At 39.4% G+C, this 10,490-nt stretch overlaps 1 protein-coding gene across 1 annotated transcript; it reads left to right on the top strand.

The window, feature by feature from the left end:
• The first annotated feature begins 3,092 nt into the window (after positions 1-3,092).
• Positions 3,093-6,104, top strand: LOC122556935 (mitotic spindle assembly checkpoint protein MAD1-like). The gene is made up of 5 exons (XM_043704178.1): positions 3,093-3,213; positions 4,105-4,186; positions 5,013-5,143; positions 5,768-5,882; positions 5,997-6,104. The coding sequence occupies exons 1-5, from the start codon at positions 3,137-3,139 to the stop codon at positions 6,087-6,089; spliced, it is 498 nt and encodes a 165-aa protein (XP_043560113.1). The 5' UTR covers positions 3,093-3,136; the 3' UTR covers positions 6,090-6,104.
• Positions 6,105-10,490: the final 4,386 nt, after the last annotated feature.

Genomic DNA, 10,490 nt, shown 5'->3' with positions numbered 1-10,490 from the left:
CTACCTGGACCAATATACCGGCCACTACAGCGGACAGCTGAAACTGACAACCGGAAGCGGCAGGGACAGGCCACTATAAATGCAGGAGGAAACACCACAGAAGCGCTTCACAGGAGGCTCCCAAGCACTGAGGATGTCACCTAGACAGGGGACGAAACGTTTGCAACAAGAATTTCCAGCTCGGCGAACAGAACCACAACAACGAGCACCCGAGCTACAAATCTTCACCTAAACTTTGACCATGTTTCCATAATTGCTATGATATCCCAGTCCCATGTTCCTAACCATGCCCGGAGTTCATCTGCCTTCCCTGTTAGGCCCCTTGCATTGAAATAAATGCAGTTTAATTTATGAGTCCTACCTTGTCCCTGCCTGTTTGACTCACTTCTGTTCAGCTGTACCCATCTCAGATCGATCTCTTTCCTCACTATCGCCCTGGGTCCCAGCCCCCCACCTTACTAGTTTAAATCCTCCCAAGCAGTTCTAGCAAATTTCCCTGCCAGTATATTCATCCCCTTCCAATTTAGGTGCAATCCGTCCTTCTTGTACAGGTCACTTCTACCCCAATGATCCAAAAATGTGAATCCTTCTCCCATACACCAGCTCTTCAGCCATGCATTCATCTGCTCTATCCTCCTATTCATGCCCTCACTAGCTCGTAGCACATTTATTACTACCCAAGGACCTCCTTTTTAAATTTCTGCCTAACTCTCTAATCTCCCTTCAGAGTCTCAACCTTTTCCCATCCAATGTCATTGGTTCCAATGTGGACAATGACCTCCTGCTGGCTCCTCTCCCCCGTGAGAGCATCCTGCACCCTCTCTGAGACATCCTTGATCCTGGCACCAGGGCAACACACCATACTGCTTTTTCTCTGCTGGCCACAGAAACGTCCGTCTGTACCTCTGACTACAGAATCCCCTAACACAATTGAACTCTTGGAAGCCCATGTACCCCTCGTTGCATTAGAGCCAGTCTCAACACCAGAAACTTGGCTGTTGGTGCTACGTTCCCCTGAGAATCCATCACCCCCTACATTTTCCAAAAAAGTTGAAATGGGTATATCCACAAAAGACTCCTACCCTAGGTGCCAACCTTTCACCCTTCCTGGAGTTAACCCATCTATGTGACTGTATGAGACTTTCCCCCCTTCCTATAACTGCCATCCATCACATACTGTTACAAATTCCTCATCGCTTCTATCTGTCGCATCCAACAGCATTTATGGCAGATATAATCCGCAGTAACCCTTAAACTCTCTTTAAACTCCCACATCTGACAAGAAGTACATATCACTGCAAAGGCCATTTTTGCTCCTTCACAATCTACAGACCCAGAAAATAACACTTTTATTCCTCTACAAACACTGCCCCAGGTTAAATTAATAGCTATGGCTTATATTTTAAGTTTAATCAAGAGACTTTTCTCCAAAAACATAATCAAGAAAGAATCCATTATACTCACTACTGCAGCCTCTCACTTGGACAGACTTAAAACAACAATTAACTTATCTGATTCTGTGCGGTGAACTTCGCCCGACAGTTCCTCCAAGATTAGTTGTGAATTTCACTTTGTTAATTTTCCCAGATGCACTCCGATGTCCAGTGTTTTATAAATTCTCAAGGATCGGGTTCGCAGGAGAGTAGTCTGACACAGACCAGGAGAAAAGAACTGAGAGACGAGTTTGCTAGAATATAAGTATTTTATTCCCCGCCTCAACCAGGTCTCGTACTTACAACGGGTCTGGTTTATACTCACTCTACATGTTACCGGAACTGGGAGCCGTCAGTTCTCGTAGAGCGGTTGCCAACAACCCACGCTCGGCGGTTAAACGTAACCCGGAGCAGAATCTACCGAACTGGGGACTTTCCCAGCTTATATACTCTTTCGAGATCTAAACATTCATGCGAACAACAGGGCAAGACTAAGCAACACATTCCATTCCGGTTACATACAGATAATAAGATCCACACATGTATTGGGACATAATTTTAACCCTTTCACCACAAGAGGGTAGGCAAAGAATTGGTAAATGGAATATAGTGTGGGAAAGTGTGAAGTTATGCAGTTTGGTAGGAAGATTAGAGGTGTAGATAATTTTCTAAATGGAGAAAAGCTTCAGTAACCTGAAGCACAAAGGAACTTGGGAGTCTGAGTTCAGGATTCTCTTAAAGTTAAAATGCAGGTTCAGTTGGCAGTTAGGAAGGCAAGTGTAACGTTAGCATTCATTTCAAGACGACTAGAAAACGAGGAGAAATACATTCCTGTATAAGGCTCTGGTCAGATCACATTTGGAATACTGAAAGCAGTTTTGAGCCCCATATCAAAGGAAGGATCTGCTGGCATTGGAAGGATTCCAGAGGACTTTTACAAGGATGACCCTGGGGATGAAGGGCTTGTCATATTAAGGGTGGTTGAGGATCTATACTTGGAGTTTAGAAGGATAAAGTGGGATCTGATTGAACTTGCAGAATACTGAGATGCCTGGATATGGACATGGAGAAGATCTTTCCACTAGTAGGAGAAACTAGAAACTAGGCACAGCCTCAAAGTGAATGGTCGACCCTTTAGGACTGAGATGAGGAATTTCTTCAGCCATAATGTGGTTAATCTGTGGCACTTATTGCTGCAGAGGGCTGTGGAGGCCAAGTCATTGTGAGTATTTAAGACGGATAGGTTATTGATTAGTAAGGGGTCAAGGGTTACAGAGACGAGACAAGGCAAGACAGAATGGGTTTGAGAAACATTATCAGCCATGATTGAATGACCGAGCAGACTCTATAAGTATGCTCCTATGACCATCCACCCTTTATATCATTATGGCTGACAACAAGTAAGTGCTTTCCTTATTTTGTATTTACTTTGAAATAGCAATAGTTACACAACATTTAACATTTGTCAGGCAGAGATTTTGTCCATTTGGTGTTTCAAAAAGTTAAAATACTATTATGTCTCCATTACAAGTGTGCAAAATTAACTAATAAAAGACGTACCCCCAATGGTTAACATATTCCTGCAAGTTGAAGTTTGGACATGATTGTTTGAATGTTTCCTCTCATTATGGTGTTTTCTCTGTGCTATAATGTAGATGATTGATGTCCTTAAGGCTAAGATATCAGAACAGCAACAGCAACAGATGGCTCAGGAAATGCAGCTGACAACATTGCACACGGAGCGCCAGGAGCTACATGAGCAAGTGGAAGTGCAACACAAGTAAGTCCAAAAATAAACCATTATATGTACCATTAAGCAGAATTATACTGATTGTTTTAATCTCTATCTCTATCTCTATTTCATTCACAAAACCATTCTTGATGTAGTTGGAGTTTTTGAACCTGGAAAGAAAGCTACAAATGTATTAACTTTTAAAATCTTAAAACAAAAGAATTTCTTTGCAATTTCATTTTATCTCCCATTGCCTCTTGATGGTGTTGACTTATCTTGGAATTTGGTTCCAATGCAACTGGCAAGCCTTCAGTTTTTCGTCCTAGTCCCATAAGAGTCCACAGACTGCCATTATCTTCATTCAGCATCATCAGGCAACAGAGCAGTTTGAAATGGCTGCTGTCTCCATTATCCTGGCGTGGCTTGACATCTGCAGTCTCTGTCTTTTGTTAAATAGACTGCATCTCTAGGTTTGGATTTACTGGCGTAGTTGTCCTCTGCTGCCTCAGCCGTGACCATTATTCATAGGTGAGCCAAGATAGTAAATGTCAAAAGGCCAATCATTTCTGTGGGCTTTACAAATGAACTTGATCTATCATTTTCTGTAGAGGTATAAAATTTAGGAGTGGAATCCAAGTAAAAGTTGACTGCCCTAACTTAGGGAAACTTCAGCTGAATGTACGATGTTAGTACTGCCCTAGTTAAGGTCAGCTTCAGAAGGAGATTGAATGGAATTTTTCTCACGTATGTGGCTGAGACGTAGGAACAGAAGAAAGACTCTGTTGAAATTTTGCAAAGAAGAGTGGTAGAGATTCATAGACCCATGAAAAAATAAAACTGAAATTTAAAACAAAAGGAATCTCCTTATGTTACCTCTTTTATTTTTGGAGATTTCTGTGACCTAACTTGTTTTAAATTTTGTCTCCTTTCCCAAAATAGGAAGTGGCAAGAGGCTGTGCAAAAGATTCAGACTCTTGAAGCAGCTCAAGTGGTTAATGCTGAGAATGAGCAGAAATTGAAGGTGAGCAACAGTTTGATTATTCTCACTGTTCTCAAGAAAGTGAACAGGATATTCTGTTTGTCATTGCAGAGTAATGGATGTTGCTAAATGAGCTGCTTGACGAAGGGCTTGAGTAATTGAGTAAAATGGGAGAAAGTGAGGACTGCAGATGCTGGAGGTCAGAGCTGAAAAATGTGTTGCTGGAAAAGCGCAGCAGGTTAGGCAGCATCAAAGGAGCAGGAGAATCAACGTTTTGGGCATAAGCCCTTCTTCAGGAATCCTGAAGAAGGGCTTATGCCCGAAACGTCGATTCTCCTGCTCCTTTAATGCTGCCTGACCTGCTGCGCTTTTCCAGCAACACATTTTTCAGTAATTGAGTAAAATGGTGATTCAGTAAGATTTTGTGATATACTCTGTGTTTTGGTGCTGAAGTACTTAAACCACGTGGACTAAGAGCTCATATTTCAGTTCCCATTGAGCTTTACTCAGTTGTGGGTACCAATAGACTGCTGTAGTCAAACCTGAGAACTTTGAATGTGTGAAGGGGAAGAGATCATTAACTGTTTATGTTTCCAAGTTTTATCCACTGGCTACTGTTGTAATAAGTGAGAGTGAGAATAGATTGAATTTAGCAGTAATGTTCCCTGTTTTTGAGTAATCCATCATGATTTACTACTGAATGATTGACTACAATGGAACTCAAAAGTTGGACGAAGTATGATGATACTGCTTGCATCCACAAAATCATGTTGCCTGGAACATTATTTGGAGAATATAAGGCAAAATGAAAATGAGAAAATAAAGCTTAAAAATTCCAATGCTTATGTCTGGTTTCTTAATTTTACAGGAATTAGAGAATAAAATGACTCAGCAAGAACAAGACTCTGTGATTGTAAAGAACATGCGGTCAGATCTAGGTCGAATTCCTGAACTGGAGAAAGAGCTTCGACAGCTGAAGGAGAAGAATGCCTATTGCAGGTAAATAAATGTGATCATCTGATTAGTCACTTTTCTGGTGAAGCATCTTGATTATAACATGCAATATTTTCATGAAATATGCTGAATTAAAGGCAAACATGATATCCCTCAAATTCAGATCAGCCTATTTGATCATAAGAGACTAATCTGTGAATATGGTGTATTCTCATTGAACCTTTGTACAATGCTGCTTTTTAATGTACCTGTATTCGTTTAAGATCACTTGCACAGCTGGTCCTGGAGAATTGTTACACTTACATCAAATATGGTTAAATGCTCTCTGTACGTTTTTGAGCTATTATCCATTTCTGAGAGAAACTGTCAACTTCTTTGCAAAATGAAATAAGATCTTTGATACTAAAGAGGGATGAAGAAACTTCTGGCTACATCTGTGGAGAAAGAAACAGAACTAACATTTCAAGTCTGGTACTACTGTTCAGAACTGAAGAAGTTCTCTGTCCACAGATGCTGCCAGATCTGCTGAGTTTCTCCAATATTCTCTCTCTCTTTCAGATTTCCAGTGTTTTTGTATTTTGATTTTATGGAAGATTTTCGATGCTGGTAATGGAGTAAGGAATGAAACATGGGATTATATCTCAAACAAATCCTATCTTTGACAAACAGGGAGGTGGAAGATAACAATTCACTGCTGAAGGAAGAATTAGAAAGTCTTCGTAAAAAGCTTGAACGTCTCGAGAAGTTAAAGGAAGAGAAGGTTGCTCTGGAATTGGAAAATGAGGTTAATGTTTATTTCATTTAGTTTGTTTCTTTCTTTGTGCCCTTCCCAGATAATATGACCGTCATAACATGATTAGGTGAAATGCATCAAATAGTTTGTTCCTTCCCATTCTAGGAAGGGTTGGTGACGATTCGCCACGGCAGATTTACCACCGATGATTTTCCACTGCCAGTTCTCCACCAGCATTTCTCCACTGGGGTTGTTTGATCTCTGGAGACTATTCGCCACCGGAAATATATATATATATATGTACTGATTGACTGGGGACTTTCCCAGCTTATATACTCTTTCGAGATCTAAACATTCATGCGAACAACAGGGCAAGACTCTTTAAGAGTTTCAGCTGGAACCAATTAAGCTTGCAACATCCTGTTTGACAGTGTCTGTTCCTTATCAAGGCAACATATTCATGCGAACAACAGGGCAAGACTAAGCAACACCTTCCATTCCGGTAACATATTCATGCGAACAACAGGGCAAGACTATGCAACACATTCCATTCCGGTTACATACAGATAATAAGATCCACACATGTATTGGGACATAATTTTAACCCTTTCACCACATCCAGTGATACACGAATTCAAAAGCAAAGGCAGTAACTATGCAGGTTCTCTCTCTCTCTCCTGCACTCCCCACCATGTGCTTCCTTTGTCTGCTCTTCTCCCTTTTAATCTGCTGTTGTTTAGACTTTTTTTTCCCCCCCAAAGTTCCAAAACAATGTAACAGCATATAAAACAGTAATTGCTGCTCCTGGAATTCGAGGAAATCACTTCCAACACCTAAAATACCTCAAAAATAAGGGGCAGCTCTTACATCCAGAAATTTTTCCTGTCCTCCATCTTCGATTACCCAGAATCCAGTTCAATCAATGAACTAAACAACTTGATCCTGCAATAATGCAAATGCAAACTGCAAGTTAAACTCATGTCAGTGGTGGTTTCAGGTCAAAATCTCATCCTCCCTAACACAAGAGGAATACTACTTATAAGAGCCATCAAGAGAATCTTTGCTTCGCCAGTTAATATGAAGAAGTTTAATTTAGATAAATTTGAGCTGGCTGCATTTTGGTAGGGCAAATTAAAGCAGGACTTACACAGTGGTAAACACTCTTAGGGAGTGTTGTTGAGAAAAAAGACTTTGGGGCGAAGGTTCATATTTCCTAGAAAGTGGAGTCAGTAGTGAAGGTGGTATTTGGTTTGTTGTTCAAAGTTAAAAATCACACACCAGGTTATAATCCAACAGGTTTAATTGGAAGCACACTAGCTTTCAGAGCACCACTCCTTCATCAGGTGGTTGTGGAAGACAATTTGGTTTGTTGGCCTTTATTGGTCAGTGCATTGAGCATAACAATTGGGAGTATATGCGGCTGTACAGGGCATTGGTTAGGCCACCTTTTGAATATGGCATTTAATTCTGGTCTCCCTGATATAGGAAAAGATGCTGTGAAACTTGAAAGGTTTCAGAAAAAAATTACAAGAACGTTGGCAGGGTTGAAGGATGAGAGTAATAGGGACAGGCGGAATATGTTGGGGCTATTTTTGCTGGAGCTTCAGAGTGACCATATAGAAGTTTATAAAATCATGACAGGAATGGAAAGGGTGAATAGCCAAAAGTCTTTTTCCAAGGATGAGGAGTCCAAAACTAGATTTAGGCTTAAGATGAAAGGGGAAAGATTTAAAAGGGACTTAAGGGGCACGCTTTTTATGTAGAGGGTGGTGTTTAGATGGAATAAACTGCCAGAGGTGGCAGCTGGTACAATTACAATTAAAAGGGTATACCATTAAGAAGGGATTAGAGGGATATAGGCCAAATATTGGGCTAGATTAATTTAGAGTACTTGGTCGACATGGACGAATTAGACCGAAGGGTCTGTTTCTGTGCTGTATATCTCTATGACACCAAACTCCCTCCCTTAGTTATGCTGCAAATCAATGAAAGAAAATTCCTTATTGAGGGAAGATAAGTGTTATATAATTGAAAGAATTGGTGGAAAATAGTTTATACGTTCAAAACAGACTGTCTACACATCTTTCCACTTCCCTCCCTGGTTTTGTAAAGTTTTCCTGATAAGGAACAGAGATAAGCTGCTGTAAATATAAATATATTTTACATGTTGAAGATGATCAAATGATTGGTGTTTAATTAAATCGGTGGGTAGGTGCTTGAGCAAAGAAATCTCTTCCTCCAGTAAAAGTCTGTGGTTATGAATGTATTTTAATGTTGACAATTTGTACTAATAGGCAGAAATTTAGAAATCATACAGTTTCTCCGCAGGATAAATTGTCCAAATCGTTTTTACATTGGTTTTTGCAATGACTTCCAACGGCTGAATTTCCAACTCTGAAGGATTATATTTGTATATAATCTATATTTGTATAGTTGCACATAATCTACATAATCTTAAATTATTCATTTTGTTCTCCAATTATGTAGCAAACTCTTTTCATCCATTAATCTTGTTCAAGAATTGTGTATTAAGTTGCAAGATAATCATTTATTCTGCATTTAGCATTTTTGGAGATATTTTGGTTGTAACAAAAGTAGGCTATTTAGCCCAATGAGCCTCTTATACCATTTAATGAGATCAGTGATCTGTGGCCTAATCTCAAATACCCACCTTTCCTTATTATTTTTGATCAACAAATCTCTTCAAATTTACAATTGATCATGCAAAACTGCTGTTTGTTGAAGGAACATTTGTTCATAAGGGGTAGATGTCATGTTTTAGCTTTTTTTAAAAGAGGCTATGTACTCCTATGTTGAACTCCCCAAATAGCACAAATTATTTCCCAATGTGTATAATTTCTGTTGTTTCAGGATTTGTACAGCTAAAGCATGACATCTACCCACTTGACTTCTATTCCCCCAATATAAACATGAACAGTGCATTAATACTTGTGACTATTTACCATTCCTGACCACATCATTCATGGATTTACACACCTGAAGCCTGACTTTTGACATCGCCACTGATTGCAGATTTTCACCATTTAGAACACTTCCACTGCACTTTGTGAATAAATGTTTCCTAATTTCACTAAAAGGGCTTTTGTTTAGACTATGCAGTCTTGTGCTGATCTCCCCAAATAGTAGATTATTTCCAAACATACCCGAGTTGTTGTTCTTAAAATCTGGATCACATTCCAAATAACAGAAAATGCAAACCTACTTTGTGTAATTGTGCATTGTGGTTGAAAACTTGGACTACAGGTATAATTCCAGTAAATCTACAAAGCACTTTCGCTCCAAGAGGTCTATATATTTCCTAAATTGGGAAACAGTTATATCAGTTAGGATGGAACCAGAATTTGTATACTGAAATCAGTATCAAAAACAGAAATTGCTACAAAAACTCAGAACAGGCAGCATCTGTAGAGAGAAAGCAAAGTTAGTATTTCTAGTCCAGTGATGCAGTGTGTCCAAACCTAATTATCCAGTCCAGTGGCTCAAGGGTCACTGGACTGGAAACATTAACTCTGCTTTCTCTCCATAGATGCGGTCAGACCTGCTGAATTTTTCCAGCAGTTTCTTTTTGTTTCAGGGTTTGTACAGCTAAAGCATGACATCCATTCTCTTGTCTTCTCCTCCCCCGATATAAACATGAACAGTGCATTAATATTTGTGACTATTTACCATTCCTGACCTCAGCCGTTGTTAATTTACACGCCTGAACCCCAAGACTCTTGGCATCACCACTGATTGCAGCTTTTCTTCATTTAGAAAATATACTGTCCTGTCCTTCTCAGGTCAAAACTAAATGAACTTACTCTTTTTTCAAAAACATTGAAATCCATTTTGCCATTCATTCAGTTTTTAATATTGATCATTTCATAGTGTTGCGAACTAATTCACCATTATAATTTAAAGAACAAAGTTACAACTTGTAGCTATAATTTTGCACCACATAATGTTGAACTTATTTTCCACTATTGAAGTTAGAAGACGACATATGGACGATCTCAGTGTGATCATGATTGCAAACAGCTATTAAACCCACCATACAGGATAAGGAACGTAGCTCACAGCAGAAACACCTGCCAAACTTTCACTGGCAAGTCTGACACTTGCACAGTTATCTTTTCTGTAAATTCATTAAGCACTGGTAAATACATTCTGTTAACATTTTCTCTCAGCAGTAGACAAAGGTTACATCCTTTAGAATATCGGCAAGGTACTCTGTGAGGCACAGCACCTTGGGAGGTCTGCATTTGCAGGCTTGGCTTAGTCAATAAGCAGATGACTTTATTGGCAGATAGAATCAGCCAAATGGAAATGCTGACATTGTGCCAAACAAATCACTACTTTAAGAACACAGATCACTGTACAGTGACATGACAACTGGTGCCATATACATTAAAACCTCCTTGAGAATAAAACTTCTAAAATACTAGTGAAACAAAGCACTATAAAATCTACTATTTTTTAGCATGATAATATTTCTTTGCTATGTGATATGTAAGGAACGGACTTAATTTTTATTGAATAACATTTTGAAGGAATATATTGCCTAGTCATAAAGGGAGGTGTGTGAAATGATACTGGTGCTGTTTTTTTATTATTCACTGCATGTGTCACTGGCTCGGCCAGCATTTATTACCAAAACCT

The sequence above is a fragment of the Chiloscyllium plagiosum genome, chromosome 14, assembly GCF_004010195.1.
Source record: "Chiloscyllium plagiosum isolate BGI_BamShark_2017 chromosome 14, ASM401019v2, whole genome shotgun sequence".
Classification (NCBI taxonomy): Eukaryota; Metazoa; Chordata; class Chondrichthyes; order Orectolobiformes; family Hemiscylliidae; genus Chiloscyllium; species Chiloscyllium plagiosum.
Note: the sequence above shows the minus strand (reverse complement) of the source record. Positions and strands in the feature narration are given on the sequence as shown.

Coding starts and splice junctions, on each gene's coding strand:
- LOC122556935 (XM_043704178.1), top strand. CDS start 3,137: ATGGCTCAGGAAATGCAGCTGACAACATTGCACACGGAGCGCCAGGAG. Junction 5,144..5,767: donor GAGAAGAATGCCTATTGCAG/GTAAATAAATGT, acceptor TTTGACAAACAG/GGAGGTGGAAGATAACAATT. Junction 5,883..5,996: donor CTCTGGAATTGGAAAATGAG/GTTAATGTTTAT, acceptor TTCCCATTCTAG/GAAGGGTTGGTGACGATTCG.